Source organism: Sciurus vulgaris, assembly GCF_902686455.1.
Source record: "Sciurus vulgaris genome assembly, chromosome: 18".
In the NCBI taxonomy this organism is placed as follows: Eukaryota; Metazoa; Chordata; class Mammalia; order Rodentia; family Sciuridae; genus Sciurus; species Sciurus vulgaris.
This window is the reverse complement of record NC_136479.1, coordinates 21,927,485-21,946,353: the sequence shown is the minus strand read 5'-3', so window position 1 is coordinate 21,946,353 and position 18,869 is coordinate 21,927,485. Positions and strand designations below refer to the sequence as shown.

The following is an 18,869-nucleotide window of genomic DNA, read 5'->3' as shown; positions in this document are numbered from 1 at the left end:
GAGAGGGAGACCGGGACGAGAGCGGGGCTGTGGTACAGAGAGAGGCTAAGACGGAAAAGAGGAGAGGGAGAGAGGGCGCGGGGACCGTCAGCAGCGCCTTAGCTATAGTCTTTCAGTTGTCCTCAGGAGAGAGGAAGGGGGAGGGAGGAGTCCAGGGCGGGAGTGGGGGCTGTCACTCTCGGACCCCGGCGTGAGTGGGGCCGTGCTGCCGGACGTCCTCGGGGTGGGCCCCCGGTAGGTTGCCGAAGACCTGGGGCTCAGGCCCCTGGATCCAAAATTTCCGGGCTTGGCCCCTCGCTTCTCTAATACCCAGGTATCAGTCCTCATATTCCAGCTATCTGGAACTCGGGTCCCAACCTCTAAAAACCTGGGTCTCTGTTTTATAGAATTTCAAATATCTGGGGTTCAGGCCCCCGCGTGCACCAGTATCCGGGGTTCATTCCCCAGGCCTGCAAATATCGGATTCATTTTTTCCCCGTGCAAATATACGGGGTTTATACCCCACAATCAAATCCGGGATTCAGCAACTGTCGCCCTCGAGTTGGGGGAGGACTGGACCGCGAGGTCAGATCAGGTTGTCACCCCCTCCCCTCCAGGGGAGGCTTCCCGGGCCCGCCCCTCAGGAAGGGCGAAAGCCGAGGAAGAGGTGGCAAGGGGAGAGGTCTCCTTGCCCCTCTCCCTGCTTGGCAGAGCCGCTGGAGGACTCCAGGCGGAAGCGGAGGCGCTGGGGCACCATAGTGACCCCTACCAGGTGAGACATGGGGTGCAGGGGCGCGGGTCCCTGTGTCTAGCACTGAAAAGAAAAGGTGCTCCTTTCTGAGAACCTGGGCCTGGATAGGCTCTCTCCTCAGGATGGGGAAGCCCAGCTGGTCAGTGGTCAACCTCTGCCTAGCCTTGCCTTCTGTTGCCACCCTCTTCCACTTCCTCTTTTCTTCATTGTGCCTTGTTGATGGGGGACCTCAGGTGGGTGACAGGGTCTTTGCTGACAGCAGGGGTCACGCCCTAGGGTGCTTGAGCTAATCAGATGGGTTTTCAGCCTTCATGTCCTCTCACCCTGTTCTCTTTGCCCCTCGCAGCCCCATCTTCTCCTCCATGATTCCCTTTTTCCTGCTCTGGAGTGTTGATTCCCATGCTTCTGAATCCCGTGGTGGGTCTGCTTATTTGCTTTTCAGGCTTGGTCTGGTTAGGTTTCTTGTCCTTGCAGAGTGGGTGGAAGGGGGTGCTGGGCAATACTCCCCCAGCTACAGTTACCTTCTTTTCTACCTCTTGTTATGATGGTATAATCTCATATATTTGTCAATGGGTCTATCCCTTACAAAGTACTTTTGCATCCATTCTCTCATGCGATACCCCCACACACACACACACCACCATTCACCCTTTTATTGCTGTCTTCCCGTTTTACAGTTGAGAAGATTAAGGTCCAGAGAGGTTGTCCAAGGTCACAGAGTGGCAGAATGGGGATTTTTACCCAAGCCCTCCATCAAGTCTTGCCCCCATGATCCATACCTGCTTCTTACCATCTCTTCTGAGCCTGGGCCAGGGATCCATAGGAGAAATGAGTTGAGGTGAAGTTTAAAAATGGGGGTGAAATGAACTTCCTTTCCAGGAGGGTTATACTCGAGAGCTTTGCCTGATTGAAGGCTCTGGCTCCAGCCTCTGCCTTATGGATTTTTGTATCTACTGTGACCTTCATCTTTACCCTGATCCCAGACTTTGGCTTGGTTTCCTAAGAGGGTTCTCCCTTCTGATAAATGGTGGCTTCTCTTAACAGTTAAAGCCAAGCTGTTGCGGTGGGATGATCCCCTAAAGGATTAAAGACTTGTGGCAACCCTGGGGGCAGAGAAGGAAAAATCCATATGTTGAGTGTCTGCATAGTGTTCTTAAGTATGAGATCTCATTGAAATCTCATAACAGTCCCATGCTGTAATCCATTTAATATAAGAGAAAACCAAAAAGTATTAGGAACTTATTCAAAGTCCTGTTGCTGTACATTGCAGTTGGGATGTGCTGGTAGTACAGCTTAGAGACAGATTTGGGGTTCCTTGTCTGCAGAATGGAGATAACATTATTTGTCTTAAAAGGTGGTTGTGATTTAGCACAGACCTTGGTGATTGCTCAAATGTTTGTTATTGTGAGGAAGAGGACCTGTGTGATGTTTTGCCAATGCTTGGCACCCCTTTCATGTGGCCTGGAGTTTTGGATTGGCATTCTTGGGCTTGGTGCTGGTAAAGAGTTCAGGAAGATTCCCTTGGCAAGTTGTGAGTACCTGCCTTTGCGTGTGGGTGTGCAGTGGGGTGAGGGATGCTTGGCACCATTGCTGGCAGAAGGGAGAAGGGGGCCTGCTTTGAGCAGCCTGGAAGCTGCTGAGGACTGGGTTGAGGGCAATCAATCAACCTCCCAGGCTATTCTGAGCCCTCTGCACCCTGGGGGCCCACTGGAGAGTCAGGCTCCCTACTTGCCCTCCAGCTTCCAGTTGGGCTGAGGAGACAAAATTAACAACACAACAGGAAACAATGCTTGACAGAATATAATTACATGCTAAAATTGTTGGGTGCTTTTAAGTAACTAGAATTCTGCTCTGGGAGTCCAGCTTTGCTGTTGAAGTCTCCTTTGTGCCTAAATTCTGACAAGCGTTCAGCTAGGAGCCTGCCCTGGAAGCCCCTCTAGGGTCCTGGTTCTAATGCCCTCCAGGAACTTTCTTTGGGTGTGTGGGTACTCTGGGAACTTCCCCCAAACGCTGGTCAGAGGAGGCTTCCTGTAGGAGGGTGGCTGAGCTTGGAGTGGCAAGCTGAGAGAATATTGAGCATGCAGGCCTGATGGAAGAAGGTCCTGTTCCCTGACCATGGAGAACTCTTTTTTTCCCTGTCTGCCTCAGTGACTTCATCTGAGAAATGGTAATTCTGATCCTACCCTGCTGGTTTCATAGGATTGTTCTGAAAGCATGGTGGTGGTGGACCAACTTTGGGCGAGTCACTTAAGCCTTTCTGAGCCAGTTTTCTAATCTGTAAAACAGGGGTAATGATAATACTTTCCCCATAAGGTTTTGGTAAGGATTGAATGAGATGACAAGTGTGAGGTGCTTACTATCCATACCCAGTAAATGCCTGTACCTATGTGTGTTCCTCAAGCAGTTGGATTGGACAAGGAACGCAGTTCAGATCACAGAGAAGCCCTCAAAGCTAGATGTCATTTATATTACTTTCCTTCCCATTCTAGAACTTCTCCCAGCTACAGTGTCCTTACCCTTTTTGAGAGTGAGTCTCCTGGCCCCTGTGGGCCTGTACCCACTTATACAATGGCCGGATTTCCACCATCTCCGGCCTGGCTGTTTCCTGTTCTTTTTCAGGGTGTGAGAGGTTGAGGGAGGAGGGAGCCTCGACACCAAGGGGAAGAGGAAGGTGCCTAGAAATCTGTGGGGTATGGAACTTGGGATAGGACATGTGGGGATCTGGCAGGGAGGCCTATTTCTCTTTGAGGGAAAATAACAGATACAAGGCAATGGGAACTTGCTGAGGACTGAGAGTGGTGGCGAGGATGCTTAACTTCCCAGAGTCTTCTTAGCAGTTTTAGGGACTCCAGGGACCCGGCCCCGTGATCTGGTTGCCAGGGCAACTTTATTTTTTTGGAGCTTTGATATTGTTCATAATCTCCCCCTGCCCTTCCTCAGCAGTGCCTCCCTCTCATCAGTGAATGAGGGGAGGAGAAAGCAGGAACTTGAGGGGGCTCCTTCCTCTCCCTGCAGGCCCTGTCCTTGCTCTAAGACTCCCATCTCTATTCTCCAGGCCAGGCCCCACTCTCAGGGGCCCCAGGGGCCACCATGCCAGCTGGGGGCCGGGCTGGAAGCCTGAAGGACCCCGATGTGGCTGAGCTCTTCTTCAAGGATGACCCTGAAAAGCTCTTCTCTGACCTCCGAGAAATTGGCCATGGCAGCTTTGGAGCTGTGTACTTTGTGAGTTGGGTCTTGAGAGGGTAAAGTAGGGGTGGGGACTCTATTCTTAACTCTGTAGACCTCTAGACAGCCCTCCTACACCACTCTAGCCTTTCCTGCCCTCTCAACTCAGCGAGCAAGACTTCTCTACCTTGTGCTCAGTGGGGGGTCTTCCTACCCACTGGTCTGATCCTCTAGGCCCGGGATGTCCGGAATAGTGAGGTGGTGGCCATCAAGAAGATGTCATATAGCGGAAAGCAATCAAATGAGGTGAGTCAGGCTCATTAAGACCTTGTTGGTCGGGAGGGGACCCCAATCACAAGATGTACACTGGGTGACCCCTTCCTACCCTGGCCTCTTTTTAGAAATGGCAGGACATCATTAAGGAGGTGCGGTTCTTACAGAAGCTCCGGCATCCCAATACCATTCAGTACCGGGGCTGTTACCTGAGGGAGCACACAGCTTGGGTGAGCTGGCCCTTGTACTCCATCCTAATCTTTACCCCTGCTCAGTGTCATCTTGTCCTGGTCCAGTCTCCTAAGTGGGCCCTGTTGAGGGATCTTAGAAAAGAGGAAGTTTTTCTTGACCACTGTAGTCTTCAGGCAAACCCTTGAGCAGCAGGGTTGATCTAGGAGGAGAGATTGGTCCAAGAAATGAATAGACTGTTAGCAATCAGAAAAGGGCATGTGGGCTTAAGGAGGTGGAGATTGAATGGGACTTTATAGGGATCCAGATGGGAGTAGTGGTGAGTGTCTTGGGCTCTTTCTAGGGAAGGGCCTGACTCTAGGATCTCTCCTACCACCCCCTCATTTTCTCTGGTTGCCCTTCCTCAAGGGGTATGCCTAAGTAGAAGATAGGTTTTGAATCTTTGCCCAAGGGAGCTGGGCCAGGGGTGACCAGGATCTTCTGATCTAATGCTTGCCCCTTCCTTAGCTGGTGATGGAGTATTGCCTGGGCTCAGCTTCAGACCTTCTAGAAGGTAAGTGACGAGATGGCCAATAAGTAGGATCAAAAAGAGCTGAGGGGAAGGGATAAAGGGAGCTCATTCCAGTTCTAACTATGGACTTCCTTAACCTGATATTTTTCTCTCCCTCCTCACTAGTTCACAAGAAGCCTCTTCAGGAGGTAGAAATTGCAGCTGTGACCCACGGAGCACTCCAGGGCCTGGCGTATCTGCACTCCCACAACATGATCCATAGGTACAGCAGTGCTGACAGTGGCTGGGTATCATCATCTGTCTGACACCCTTGTTTTACGTGGTTATAGGAAACTGCTAAATCCTCTGCCTAGCCTTCCTGAGACACATTTCGCCCCTGAACTTTGCCTCTGGCAGGGATGTGAAGGCTGGAAACATCCTACTCTCAGAGCCAGGCTTAGTGAAGTTGGGGGACTTTGGCTCCGCGTCCATCATGGCACCCGCCAACTCCTTTGTGGGCACCCCATACTGGTGAGTGAGAGTGTTCGTAAGTAGAGAAAGCTGGGATGCTAGGGGTAAGTGTTGCAGGGGTGGTTTTAAGCCTTATTCTCTTGACCATTCTCACAGGATGGCTCCAGAGGTGATCCTGGCAATGGATGAGGGGCAGTATGATGGCAAAGTAGATGTCTGGTCCTTGGGGATAACCTGCATCGAGCTGGGTAAGGATGACCTCCTTGCTGCTCCCTTATCCTCTTTCTTCTCTGCTCCTTTCTATTACTATCCCCATCCTAGGAGGAGGGGATCCCAAGGCCTTCCAGGCTTTTGTACATTTTGATTCTACCATGGATTCTCAATTTAAGAAACTCTCAAATTCTGCCATTTCTTTGACCTAAATATTTTGTAGTAGTCATCACTCCTTTGAGTGTCCGCTGTGTGGCACACACTGTGCTAGGTTCTGAGGGCATAGTAGTGAACGAGGTTCCTGCTCTCATGGAACTTATATTTAGTTGAGGAAGCCAGTTATATTTTCTCTCTGTGTGATGAAAGCTGAATGGAGAAGCTCTAGGAGTGGTACAGACATGAAACAATGGACTCGATCGAGTGTAGGGGCTGAGGAAGGCCTCCTTATAGCAGAGATGTTTAAACAGGCCCACAAGACAAATAATAGCTGCTGGAAAGGTAGAGGGAAGAACATTCCAAACAGAGCATCATGTACGGGTAAGAGCAAGCATGGGCGACTGACTCAAGCATTGTAATGCAGAAGAGTGAGTAAGAAGGCTGAGTTAGGCCCAAGTGAGTTCATGAGGACTTCATCAAAGCCATGTCAGAGTTCTCATCCCTGCATCCCTCATTACTGAAGTAACCATTTAATGAGGTAAAAACCTCCCAACTCAATGCCAGTTGTCCAAGAAAGAGTTGCTGTTAGTTGCCCTTACCAACAATTTCCTGCAGTGATCTTTTCTACCACTGGTTTCTTCTTCCTTCTAGTCTCTTTCATAGTGGTGCCTTAGAGATTTGCCTAAGCCCAGTGTAGTTTTCACTCACTACTCAGCCATCAGTGGCTCCTCATTGCCTGCAAGACTGAAGCCAGTAGGGATCATTGATGGGGTCCTTCCTTATACCAGGATAGGTGCTCTGCTTCCTAGAGACTGACTGTCTCCTTCACATGCTCTACTCCATGGTTGTGAACTTTCCCACTTTCTTGCCTTGGTTTGTATCATGCCCTGTGCCTGAGATCAGAGATTTGAATGTGCCCTTTCCCTCCATCTCCATAGTCTACATTTACCATTTGCAGCCAGGGCCAGCAGGTGATGAAAACTTAGGAAACAGGCCACATAGAAAAAAAAGCTAGATCAATTCATTGTATTCCTACATTTTGATAGAGACGTGGATCCAAAGAAATAGTTCTCTGCTGTTGAGGGGGAGCCACATCGGGCTTAACTGTGTCAACTTATGATACTCAGAATTAGTATCAGAGAAGCAGTGTGGAAGAGGGGCTGGCACCCTGGAAAGTGGCATTCCCATAGAAAGAGTGCTTAGCTCCTTCTCATTGTTAATGTGGGACTATAAACTCAATTTCACCAGGTCAAATTTTTTAAGAGAAGTGGAAATTTAGATTATTAGTGAGTTATTATTTGCAGTTAATTTTTAAAAATCACTGTTTGGACCAGAAGCATAAATAACAAACATTTTTCTGGGTCACAGTTTCTAATGTAAAGCCTACTTCCAACATCCCTCTTTCCAAAAAGACGTTCCCTGAATTCCCTGGGAGTATACTAGCTCATTACACCATTACACCATCAACTTTCTAGCCGTTCACCTTTCTCTCTCTTACTCCAGTTAATACCTTTAACTCAGTATTACTTGTCCAGTTCTAATTAATCTTTTTAGACTGGAAGTTCCTTGAAGGCAAGAACTGATTCTTTTATTTGTCTTCCTGTGCCATAATATTTAGCAAGTTTTTTGTTCTCATTTGGTACCCAATAAGTGTTAGTTGGGCTAAGTGAATGAGCTTCCTTCTGCCTGTTTTTGGTGCTTTTGTATAGGTCATTTTCTTTGATCCATGCTCCACCTATCTGCAGTGGAGAGGATAAGTGTTGGATTTTACAGACAAAGATATTGAGACTCAATAGGATTATGGGAATTGCTCAAGGTCATGCAGCAAGAGAGCGGGGATTTGAACTTCAGTTCTCTGGGTTCTCCTTTGCTCACCTGTCATCTCTCACCTTCTCCCCCTTGACCTTTTTATAGCGGAACGGAAACCACCGCTGTTTAACATGAATGCGATGAGTGCCTTATACCATATTGCACAGAATGAGTCCCCCGTGCTCCAATCAGGACACTGGTGAGGATCAGGATTCCTGGGCCCAAGGGTTAACTATGGGGTTAGCTGCCTGACTTATGCCCTCCCTACCTGTCTCCCATCTTCTGTGACTTCTAGGTCTGAGTACTTCCGGAATTTTGTTGACTCCTGTCTTCAGAAAATCCCTCAAGACAGACCAACCTCAGAGGTTCTTCTGAAGGTGAGTGTTTGCTGGCCTACATTATTCTAGAACTGTAGCTTGGTAGAGCTACAGAAACCCTCAGTGAAATGAGTGGTTCCCAGTTCTTCCTCTATCAAGCACTTCATTTATGAGTTCCCACCTCTAGTCCCTGTACCTGATAGACTCTCTGTTTTGTAAGATTTTGTCTATCTCAATTTATTAAGTAATAATTATGCTTTAGTTTGTTAAGTAATGCCTTAATTTATTAAGTAATATTTTGTTTTCCCATCTTTTATTAATAAACAATGTACATAATTGCGAACCAGAGCTTCTGGTCAGCATGTGACAAGGGTTACCACACTGATCTAATTCAAGCCAAAAGCCCATGTAGCCTTATCACGGGTAAATGTATGATTTCTGTTAGGTTTTGAACTAGCAAAAGTAGAGGAGCCTCTTTCCTTTCACAGATCCAGGGGAGCCTTAGGAGCCCTAGTTGGGAACTGACTTAGACTATCTAGTTTGACCTACTTGTTTTATAATTGTAAGAAATTTTATGAGGGCCAAAGAGACCTTGTCACATATCCAAGGTAACATGGCATTTTGGCAGTGTAGTTGGACTAGAATCCAGATCTCTTGACTGTCTTAACTATCAGCCATTCCTGGAGGAATTTGAAACTGGGGAGTAGACTGGGTGGTAGAGAAAATTGTTGTGGGAGGAGGGGTTGAAAGGAGGCCAGTATCATCCCTTAGTGGGTGTGGGCCTCAGGGGAAGGCCTCAGGGCAGAGGAAATGCCAAGAACCATGGATTATGGGGCTTGGGGAGTCAGGAGCAGGCCTCAGTGTTCTCTTCCCCCAGCACCGCTTTGTGCTCCGGGAGCGGCCACCTACAGTCATCATGGACCTAATCCAGAGGACCAAGGATGCTGTGCGGGAACTGGACAACCTGCAGTACCGCAAGATGAAGAAGATTCTGTTCCAAGAGGCACCTAATGGCCCTGGCGCTGAGGCCCCAGAAGAGGAGGAGGTGACCCAGCTTGCCCTGCCACCTTCCTTAACCCCCATGCTTGACTTAGCCCCGCTTCCCAACATCTCTTCACACCCTCTGTCTCTTCGTGCTATCTCCATGCACACTCCCCTTGTCCTTCCCCTTCCCTGCCCAACAGCCCACGCCCTGTTCACAGGAAGCAGAGCCCTACATGCACCGGGCGGGGACACTGACCAGTCTAGAGAGTAGCCACTCAGTGCCTAGCATGTCCATCAGCGCCTCCAGCCAGAGCAGCTCAGTCAACAGCCTAGCAGATGCCTCAGACAATGAGGAGGATGAGGAAGAGGAGGAGGAAGAAGAGGAGGAAGAGGAAGGCCCTGAAGCCCGAGAGATGGCCATGATGCAGGAGGGGGAGCACACAGTCACCTCCCACAGCTCCATCATCCACCGGCTGCCGGTATGTAGCAGGCCTGAGGGACAAGTGGCTGAGTTCATGCTGTTCTGCTCAGGAACTGCCTGAGTTCCCAGCTTTTCCTCTCTTAGCCTGATGACTCTTCCTCTAAATCTGAACAGGTTCCTGCTGTAAACTCCCTTTGGGCCCAGTGTGTTCTGAGCTTCAGGCATCCTTTCCCCCTTCCCTTCCTCTAGGGCTCTGATAACCTGTATGATGACCCCTACCAGCCAGAGATAACCCCAGGCCCACTCCAGCCACCTGCAGCCCCTGCTCCCACCTCCACCACCTCTTCTGCCCGCCGCCGAGCCTATTGCCGCAACCGGGACCACTTTGCCACCATCCGTACTGCCTCCCTGGTAAGTGTGGCCATCTTCACTCAGCTGGTTCACTGTCCTTTTTTCTGTCACCTGGATTTTCCAAATGAAGTTCAGCAAAGACTGTTCCTTTAATATCCCATGATTAAATTCAGATTCTGCCCTTGCTCTGTTGCTGTCTCTTACCTTCTCTCATTGACCCTTCTTCTCTCTTCCATCAGAACACTGTTTTGGTCACATTACCCAGTCTGGGTATTTATATGTTGGCAAACTCTTTACTCCCATTTTTGTGGCCTGGTTGAAATAACATCTGGGGGTGTTCCCAGGCTCTGCTGGCCAGTCAGGTGCCTCATACCCTGTTCACAGTCAAGTCCAGCCTGCTGTGATACTCCTGAAGGTGTTATGGTAGCTTGATGAACTTCTGTCACTGAGGGAAGGCGGTATCCAGGGATCTGCTTTACTTCAGTGATTGGCTGTCAAGCCCACACACAAGGCCTGCATTTAGTGTATCCTGCTGTCCTGGTGGGAAGAGGTTCAGATCCCATTTGGGAGATGGGCCATTGCCACTGGTTGCCTAGGCACCTTTGGGTGGGTGCCAGATCCTGTAAGAAAAACCTTGGTCCTTTCCTAAAGTCAATCATGGCAATCTTTTTCACAGTTCACAGGATAAGGTATTAGACTTTTCATAAAATGTAGTTTTTCATTCATGCCTTTAGTAAACCTTTGGATCACATTCCCATGGAGCTTAATTTGAGTACTGATAATCTTCTTAGAGGCCAACCAGTAGGTAGGTCCAATACGTTCTTACAGTCTCTTCCTGTGGCTGGTGCTTCAGCTCCTGGAGTGCTTGGTGCTTTGTGGTACTGTGCAGAGAAGTGTGACGTTCAAGGCCTTGGCCAACTATCAGAACAGTCGAAGATGGGACCAGAGGTCAACCATTGGGGAAGACATTCAGGACAAGTATTTCTGTTCTAGCATCTTCGGACCCATATCCCAGCTTAGCTCCTGGGACTATAGTGGGCCCCTTGTCTTGCTGAAGGAGTAGGTGCCAATACTTACTATTCCTGAGTGTTGTAGATTCTGTTCCCTATGTATCGAATTTGTCTACACAGCACGCTGGGAGGAGATATTGTTGCCCCATGTAACAGAAGAGGGAAGTAATGCTTTGAAAAGGTAAACCGCTTGAGATCATATGGTTAGTAAATGGCAGAACTGGGATTTGAGCCCAGGTCAGGTTTATTCTTTTTCTTTTTCTTTTTTTTTTTTTTTTTTAATAATACTGAGGATTGAACCCAATGTGCTTTACTACTAAGCCTTCCCATTTTATTTTTTAATTTTGAGACAGGGTCTCACTAAGTTGCTAAATGAGGCTGTCCTTGAACTCGCAATCCTTCTGCCTCAGCCTCCATTCTGCACCTGGCTGTCTTATTGATTCTCTTGAACTAATTTTAATTGTTCATGCTTTTGTGGGAGGCCCTGTGCCTTTTATCATCTTATTTGATCACACTAACTCATGAGTAGATAATGTCTCCCTTATCCATTTGAGGAAACAGCTGAGAGGCTAAGTGTGAGGAGTGTACACAATGAGAACAAGTGCAGCGAGTCTGAAATCCATGATCTTCCTGGGCTAGGGCTGAGTCCCACTTATACTCTCTCCCACCCAGGTCAGCCGTCAGATCCAGGAGCATGAGCAGGACTCGGCCCTGCGGGAGCAGCTGAGTGGCTATAAGCGGATGCGGCGACAGCATCAGAAGCAGCTGCTCGCCCTTGAGTCCCGGCTGAGGGGTGAACGGGAGGAGCATAGTGCACGACTGCAGCGGGAACTTGAGGCACAGCGGGCTGGCTTTGGGGCTGAGGCTGAAAAGCTGGCCCGGAGGCACCAGGCCATTGGTGAGAAGGAGGCACGAGCTGCCCAGGCTGAGGAACGAAAGTTCCAGCAGCACATCCTTGGACAGCAGAAGAAGGAGCTAGCTGCCCTGCTGGAGGCACAGAAGCGCACCTACAAACTTCGGAAGGAACAGCTAAAGGAGGTGGGCTAGGACTGCCATGGTGGGCAGGCTGATGGCAGGCCAAGTGTGCAGGCAGGCCAGCTCTGACCTTGCTCTTCCGTTGTTCTCACCCAGGAGCTCCAGGAGAACCCCAGCACACCTAAGCGGGAGAAGGCTGAGTGGCTTCTGCGGCAGAAGGAACAGCTACAGCAGTGCCAGGCAGAGGAGGAAGCAGGGCTGCTGAGGCGACAGCGACAGTACTTTGAGCTGCAGTGTCGCCAGTACAAGCGCAAGATGCTACTGGCACGTCACAGCCTCGACCAGGACCTACTGCGAGAGGTAGGATACCCCACCTGCCCTTCCTGTCCAACTCAGTCATAATTCTCAGCACTTCCCCTTTTTCATTTACCACACTTGTGTCGTCTTCCCCCTGTGCCCTCACGGTGCTGTGGGTTAGCTTCTTGTTAGTATCCCTCTGGCTTTCCATCCCCACAGATCCTACTAGAATCCTTATAGAGGTCCTTAGGCCCCTATTCCCACATCAGACGAGAGCCAGCCCTCATCGCCACGCTACCCCCAGGCAGTGCTGGACTTTTACTTCCTGAACACCAACAAGGTTCCTTGACCAGGCCCTGGGCCCTGCCTCCCTTCTACCTCAGGACTTGAACAAGAAACAGACACAGAAGGACTTGGAGTGTGCACTGCTGCTGCGGCAGCATGAGGCCACCCGAGAGCTGGAGCTACGGCAGCTCCAGGCCGTCCAGCGCACACGGGCTGAGCTCACCCGCCTGCAGCACCAGACGGAACTGGGCAATCAGCTGGAGTACAACAAGCGACGTGAGCAAGAGTTGCGGCAGAAGCATGCAGCCCAGGTTCGCCAGCAACCCAAGAGCCTCAAAGTACGTGCAGGCCAGCGCCCCCCGGGCCTCCCCATTACTGGGGCTCTGGGACCACCCAGCTCAGGCACCCCTAGTCAAGAGCAGCTCTGCTCATCTGGCCAGGAGGCAGTCCTGGACCAAAGGATTCTGGGAGAGGAGGAGGAAGCAGTGTCAGAGAGAAGGATTCTGGGAAAGGAAGGGGCCACCTTGGAGCCAGAGGAGCAGAGGATTTTGGGGGAAGGAGCAGGAACCCTTAGTCCCAGTCAACAAAAACATAGGAGTCCAGTTAATGAGGAAGATTGGGATCTGCCTGAGGAGGAGATAGAGGAGCTTAGAGTTCCCTCACTGACACCCCAGGAGAGAAGCATTATTGGCCAGGAGGAGACTGGGGCATGGGCACTGTGGGGGAAGGAGGATGGGAGCCTTCTGGATGAGGAGTTTGATCTGGGCTGGGTCCAAGGTCCAGCACTGACTCCAGTCCCTGAGGAGGAGGAAGAAGAGGAAGAGGGGGCTCCAATTGGAACCCCTAGGGATCCTGGAGATGGCTGTCCTTCTCCAGACATCCCTCCAGAGCCTCCTCCACCACACCTGAGGCCTGGTCCTGCTAGCCAGCTCCCTGGACTCCTGTCCCATGGCCTCCTGGCTGGCCTCTCCTTTGCTGTGGGGTCCTCTTCTGGCCTCCTGCCCTTACTACTACTACTTCTGCTCCCAATGCTGGCAGCCCAGGGTGGAGGTGGCCTGCAGGCGGCTCTGCTGGCCCTTGAGGTGGGCTTGGTTGGCCTAGGGGCCTCTTACCTGCTCCTTTGTACAGCCCTGAACCTGCCTCCCAGTCTGTTCCTTCTCCTGGCCCAGTGCACCGCACTAGGGGCTGTTCTAGGCCTGAGCTGGCGCCGAGGCCTTATGGGTGTGCCTCTGGGCCTTGGGGCTGCCTGGCTTCTAGCTTGGCCAGGCTTGGCTCTACCTCTGGCAGCTATGGCAGCTGGGGGCAAGTGGGTGCGGCAGCAGGGCCCTCGGATGCGCCGGGGCATCTCTCGTCTCTGGTTGCGGGTTCTGCTGCGTCTGTCGCCCATGGTCTTCCGGGCCCTACAGGGCTGTGGGGCTGTGGGGGACCGGGGCCTGTTTGCACTGTACCCCAAGACCAACAAGGATGGCTTCCGCAGCCGCCTGCCTGTCCCTGGGCCCCGGAGGGGCAATCTCCGCACTGCTCAACACCCACTAGCCCTGTTGGCAAAGGTCTGGGCTCTGTGCAAGGGCTGGAACTGGCGCCTAGCACGGGCTAGCCAGGGCTTAGCCTCCTGCCTGCCTCCCTGGGCCATTCACACACTGGCCAGCTGGGGGCTGCTTCGGGGTGAAAGGCCTAGTCGGATACCCCGGCTGCTACCACGCAACCAACGCAGATTTGGGCCCCCCGCCTCCCGCCAGCCACATCCAAGCACTCTAGCTGGGCGGAGATCCCGGAATCGCCAATTCCGGGCCCTGCCTCCCTGGAGGTAACCAACTCTAGTCCTTCCCCAGCCCAAATCTAGAGCATCAAGCACTTTATCTCCCATGACTCAGTGAAGTTTCTCCAGTCCCTGGTCCTCCCCTCCCTTTCACCCCACTCCTTCTTCAGTATGTTCCCTCCCTCCCCCAAGCCAAGCCCATTGACCTCTAGACAGGCAGCCACCTCCACCACAGAGTCCAGAAGTCACACTTTGTGTTCTGCCCCCCTAAGTTATTGCTGTGCTCCCGCTGTGTGTGTGCTCATCCTCACCCTCATCAATGCAGGCCTGGGGCCAGGGGTGGTGCTGGGTGGGAAGAGTCATGTTTTTTTTTGTTTTGTTTTGTTTTGTTTTTTTCTCCTCTTTGATTTTGTTTTTCTGTCTCCCTTCCAACCTGTCCCCTTCCCCCCACCAAAAAAAAAAAAAAAAAAAAAAAAAAGAAAAAGAAAAAAAGACAAACACAAATAAAATATCTGAGCGGAACTGTACCTTTGGCCCAGGCTGCCTCTGTCTGCTTTGTCCTGCCGCCTAGCCTCCTGGTTTGCCCCCAATCTGGACCCTTGGCCCTCAGCTCCATGACCTTTTCACCCCATCTACGTTATCTCAACCCCTTTCACTCCTCAGCCTCATCCTCTCTGCCTCATAGCTTCATTGCACCATGACCACCACCAGCCCTGGGCTCTGGGCCCCTGTGGAGCTTCCATGGAACTTATTGGTCCCATAGTTCTCCTGTTTGTGGGTCCCTTCCAGAGAGCCCTTAGGGTCCAGGTCCTTTGGTCATCTTGTCCCCTACCTTTTCTCCCAACCCACTGCCTACATGTTCCCTTCTGTTTGGGAGCTGTACCTCTCTCCTGCATCAGACATTAGCCTAGAGGGTTGGGGTGGGGGGCCGGTGCTGGAAACCCTCCACGGTTGAGGGTGGTGAGCTGAGGGGCCAGGCAGAACTGTGTGGGCTCTGGGACTGGGATTGGTTGTGGGCTTGGAGTGGGAGCTGAATGCATAGGGGCTGGGCTGGAATGTGGATCTGGTCAGGTGGCAGCTGCTGGCCTGTTGAACTTGTCAGGCCCTTTCTGGTCACCTCCCTTTCCCCTTTCCCTTCTGTGGCCCCAAACAGGGCAATCCCTTCTATCCATTTCTCAGCTCAATGCTTCTCCTTTCCTTCCTTCCTCTCTTGAGGTGCTGGACCTGGGACCTCCTTTCTGTTCTTAGTTGTGTTGCCTTCTGTGGGTGTTTTGTGTGACACAGTCTTATCATTCCTTTGCACATTCTTGTGTTTGCTCACAAGCTATCCTGAGGTCATGTTTTCTCCTTCTGCATGGTCAAAGCTGCTTTTGTGCACTCAGTCCTCTGAAGATTCCCTGTCTGAGAACTCTGACATTCCTCATGGTATTCCACCCAACTCTGGAGGAGCTTTTGGAACCTGTCTTGTTTTCTCCACATCTCTTGCCCATTGAAATCTTCCTGATTTCTCTCAATACAATCCCATCTCTCCATGTCTGTCTGTATACAGCTCCCCCCGCCCCCTCTGTCTAACATGTTTTCTGTTTCTCTCCCTCTCCCTGTCTCTGCTTCTGTCTCCTCTCCTCCTCCTCCTCTTCTCCCCCTTTTCCCTGGTTGTTCCTCCTCTTTCTCCTCCTCCTCTCCCTCTCCCTGCCCCCATTTCCCCTTGATCCATCCACTGCACAGTCTAAGGAGCTGCAGATCAAGAAGCAGTTCCAGGAGACGTGTAAGATCCAGACTCGGCAGTACAAGGCTCTGCGGGCACACTTGCTGGAGACCACGCCCAAAGCTCAGCACAAGAGCCTCCTTAAGCGGCTCAAGGAAGAACAGACCCGCAAGCTGGCGATCTTGGCCGAGCAGTATGACCAGTCCATCTCAGAGATGCTCAGCTCACAGGCGGTGAGGCCTGGGGGCCTGGGAGGGACCACGGTAGAGGTTGGCCTTTTTCCAGTTTAGTTATGGGCAATGGAAGGTAGGAGGTGTGAACAGAGCTGGGGCCTTGTGTACATAGGAAACTTGGATACTCTTACTGTTAGTGTACCTTGCTAACGATGGTTTGTTATTTCATATTCTTCTTAATGGTTTTATTTCTTTTAGTATTTTCTTAAGGTCTTAACAAAGCTATCCTGCCTACTCTCCCAAGAATCACCAAGGAAAAGTGGCTCTGATTTTTTTTTTTTTCCTGGGCCTGAGTTAATTTAATGTACACAGGGAGCAAATAACCATGAGTGTGGCCCTCAGGCCAATTTACTCAAACTTCAGATTTGGAAGATTGCTGTTCTAAATACTGACCACACACAACACTGGAGTGGGCTGTTTAAAATGCCCATGAAGTGTAAGGAGTCAGTGCCCCATTCTGTCACCCAATCCTACCTCTCAGAGGTAACTTGTTAATGATTAAGTGCATTTAGATTTTTTTCCAATTATTTTTGGAAAATTATGTAAATACTTCAAACACAAGTGGAATCAATTTACATACTGTTCTCTAACTTCCTTTTTTCCACTTAAAATTTCTTGGACATCTTTCCATGTCAGTACACATATCATTTTTTTTTTTTTTTTTACAGAGTAGAATTTTCCATGGTATGACTGTACCATAATTTATTTAACCCATCCCTTATTGGTGGACATTTAGGTTGTTTCCAGTATTTTGCTATCACAACGCTTCCGTGAACATCTCCAGCACATGTGCAAGTATACCAGGGGGATAGATTCCTGCAAGTGTAATTGCTGTGCACAGGGTATGACCATCTTCCATTCTGATAGATGTTGAGACCGCTGCTTCTTGCAACCTTAGGGCCCAGGCCTACCTGGGGCAGGGGAGGATTGTGGGGGTCAGGGAGGAGGTCCCTAAAACTCGTTCTCCCTATCCTCCAGCTCCGGCTTGATGAGACCCAAGAGGCAGAGTTCCAGGCTCTTCGGCAGCAGCTTCAACAAGAGCTGGAGCTGCTCAATGCTTACCAGAGTAAGATCAAGATCCGCACAGAGAGCCAGCATGAGAGGGAGCTGCGGGAACTGGAGCAGAGAGTAGCTCTGAGGCGGGCATTGCTGGAGCAGCGGGTAAGGGGCTTGACCTCCAGGATGCGGTAGGGAGGGCAGGCTCCCCGCTCTGGGACTCTAACCCCTGTTCTGGGTGCCCCAGGTGGAAGAAGAGCTGCTGGCCCTGCAGACAGGGCGCTCCGAGCGAATCCGGAGTTTGCTTGAGCGGCAGGCCCGTGAGATCGAGGCCTTCGATGCTGAGAGCATGAGGCTGGGCTTCTCCAGTATGGCTCTGGGGGGCATCCCAGCTGAGGCTGCTGCTCAGGGCTATCCTGCTCCACCCCCTGCCCCTGCCTGGCCCTCCCGCCCTGTTCCTCGCTCAGGGGCACACTGGAGCCATGGTCCTCCTCCACCAGGCATGCCTCCACCAGCCTGGCGTCAGCCATCGCTGCTGGCTCCTCCAGGTCCTCCAAACTGGCTGGGGCCCCCAACACAGAGTGGAACACCCCGTGGTGGAGCCCTGCTGCTGCTAAGAAACAGCCCCCAGCCCTTGCGGCGGGCAGCCTCAGGGGGCAGTGGCAGTGAGAACGTGGGCCCCCCTGCTGCAGCAGTGCCCGGTCCTCTGAGTCGCAGTACCAGTGTCGCTTCCCACATCCTCAACGGTTCCTCCCACTTCTACTCCTGAAGTGCAGGATGAATGAGCAGAGGAGTGGGGCAAGGGTGGGGGTGGGCAGAGCCTGATCCTGGCAGGCAGTAAGCTTGAGGCCCACCCAAGGGTGGTGGGGACAGGATGTTGGCTCCAACTCCCCCCAGACCTCCTCATCTCATGAGCTTCTTGGGGCTGGCCAATGGCCCCAGGCCAGCTTGGGTATCGGTGCCCCAAGGCTGACCGGGAACCCTGCCTCCCCACCATGGTGCCAGGGTCTCCCTCCATCACCGCCTGGGAAAGGAGGGAGTTTGTGCGTGTCAAATATTCATCTAGTCCCCTGGGGGAGGGGAAGGGTGGGTCTAGATATATTATATTCAGAGAACTATACTACCCTTTCTATGGGGCCATGGACTGGGGACAACAGGGCTCCCAGACCTGGGAAGTGGTAGAGTGGGTCTGGGACCCAAGGCAGGGAGAATAGGAGGCCTTCCTTGGAAAGAAGGATCAGGATGGGGTCTTGGGGTCAGGATGCCTGGGTCTCTCCATTCCCCTGTTGCTGTCTGACGTCCTGTGCCGTCTTGTCCTTTTTGTTTGTTTGTTTTGTTTTGTTTTGTTTTTGGTTTTCTTTTTTTTTTTTTAAACTGGGGTCAGGGCTGGGGCGGGGGAACAAGGGAAGGACCTTGGAAAGGGCTGCTCCTGGGCCTGGGGGCAGTCGTGGGAGCCCCTCTCAGCTGTGGGGCTGGCACAGAGCCCCAGGGCAAGCTTTTAATAAACTGTTGGTTATTCTAACAGACCCCAGGACTCACCCTTTCTGTCTTAAGTTGCGTAAGAAAGCCTGTTCAGAGGCAAAGCGATAGTGTTAATTTGTAATTTATTTTGGTGCCAGGGATTGAACCCAGTGGCAGTTAATCACTGAGCCATATCCACGTCCCTTTTTATTTTTTGAGACAGAGTTTTGATAAGTTGTTTTAGGCTGAGGTTGGTGTTGAACTTGCAGTCCTCCTGTCTCAGCCTCCTAAGTTGCTGGGATTACAGGCATACGGCACCATGTCCAGCAGTTGACTTTATTTAAACAAAATGTACTGGGCTGTGTAACTGAAAATTCCATTTATTTATTTACTTTTGGTGCTGGGGATTGAACCCAGGGGCATTTCACCACTGAGCTACGTCCCCAGACCTTTTAATTATTTATTTTGAAACAGGGTCTCATTTAAGTTGCTGAGACTGACCTGGAACTTGTGAAACTCCTGCCTCAGCCTCCTGAGTTACTGGGATTACAGGTGTATGCTACCATGCCCAGCAAAATTCTA

At 51.2% G+C, this 18,869-nt stretch overlaps 1 protein-coding gene across 6 annotated transcripts; it reads left to right on the top strand.

Annotated features, from left to right (window-relative positions):
- The first annotated feature begins 1 nt into the window (after position 1).
- On the top strand, positions 2-18,352 carry TAOK2 (TAO kinase 2). 6 transcript variants are annotated; one of them, XM_079121552.1, is made up of 19 exons: positions 2-751; positions 3,786-3,952; positions 4,130-4,201; positions 4,297-4,398; positions 4,865-4,910; positions 5,034-5,130; positions 5,265-5,378; positions 5,475-5,566; positions 7,599-7,692; positions 7,789-7,870; positions 8,688-8,855; positions 8,995-9,273; positions 9,465-9,626; positions 11,249-11,614; positions 11,708-11,911; positions 12,232-12,471; positions 15,618-15,830; positions 16,809-16,991; positions 17,074-18,352. In XM_079121552.1, exons 2-19 carry the CDS (start codon positions 3,821-3,823, stop codon positions 17,593-17,595), a joined length of 3,168 nt encoding a protein of 1,055 aa, XP_078977678.1. In that variant the 5' UTR covers positions 2-751; positions 3,786-3,820; the 3' UTR covers positions 17,596-18,352. The 6 variants fall into 6 exon arrangements, with proteins under 6 accessions (XP_078977678.1, XP_078977677.1, XP_078977675.1 ...); XM_079121554.1 differs by lacking the exon at positions 17,074-18,352 and adding an exon at positions 16,567-16,672 and having other exon boundaries at positions 51-751; positions 16,809-16,951; XM_079121553.1 differs by having other exon boundaries at positions 52-751; positions 9,013-9,273.
- Positions 18,353-18,869: the final 517 nt, after the last annotated feature.

Bases quoted from the DNA above. Each gene is read 5' to 3' on its own strand.
- TAOK2 (XM_079121549.1), top strand. From the start codon at position 3,821: ATGCCAGCTGGGGGCCGGGCTGGAAGCCTGAAGGACCCCGATGTGGCT. The intron at 7,871-8,687 runs GTGAGTGTTTGC...CTCTTCCCCCAG, and splicing joins CCTCAGAGGTTCTTCTGAAG to CACCGCTTTGTGCTCCGGGA. The intron at 8,856-8,994 runs GTGACCCAGCTT...CCTGCCCAACAG, and splicing joins AGGCCCCAGAAGAGGAGGAG to CCCACGCCCTGTTCACAGGA.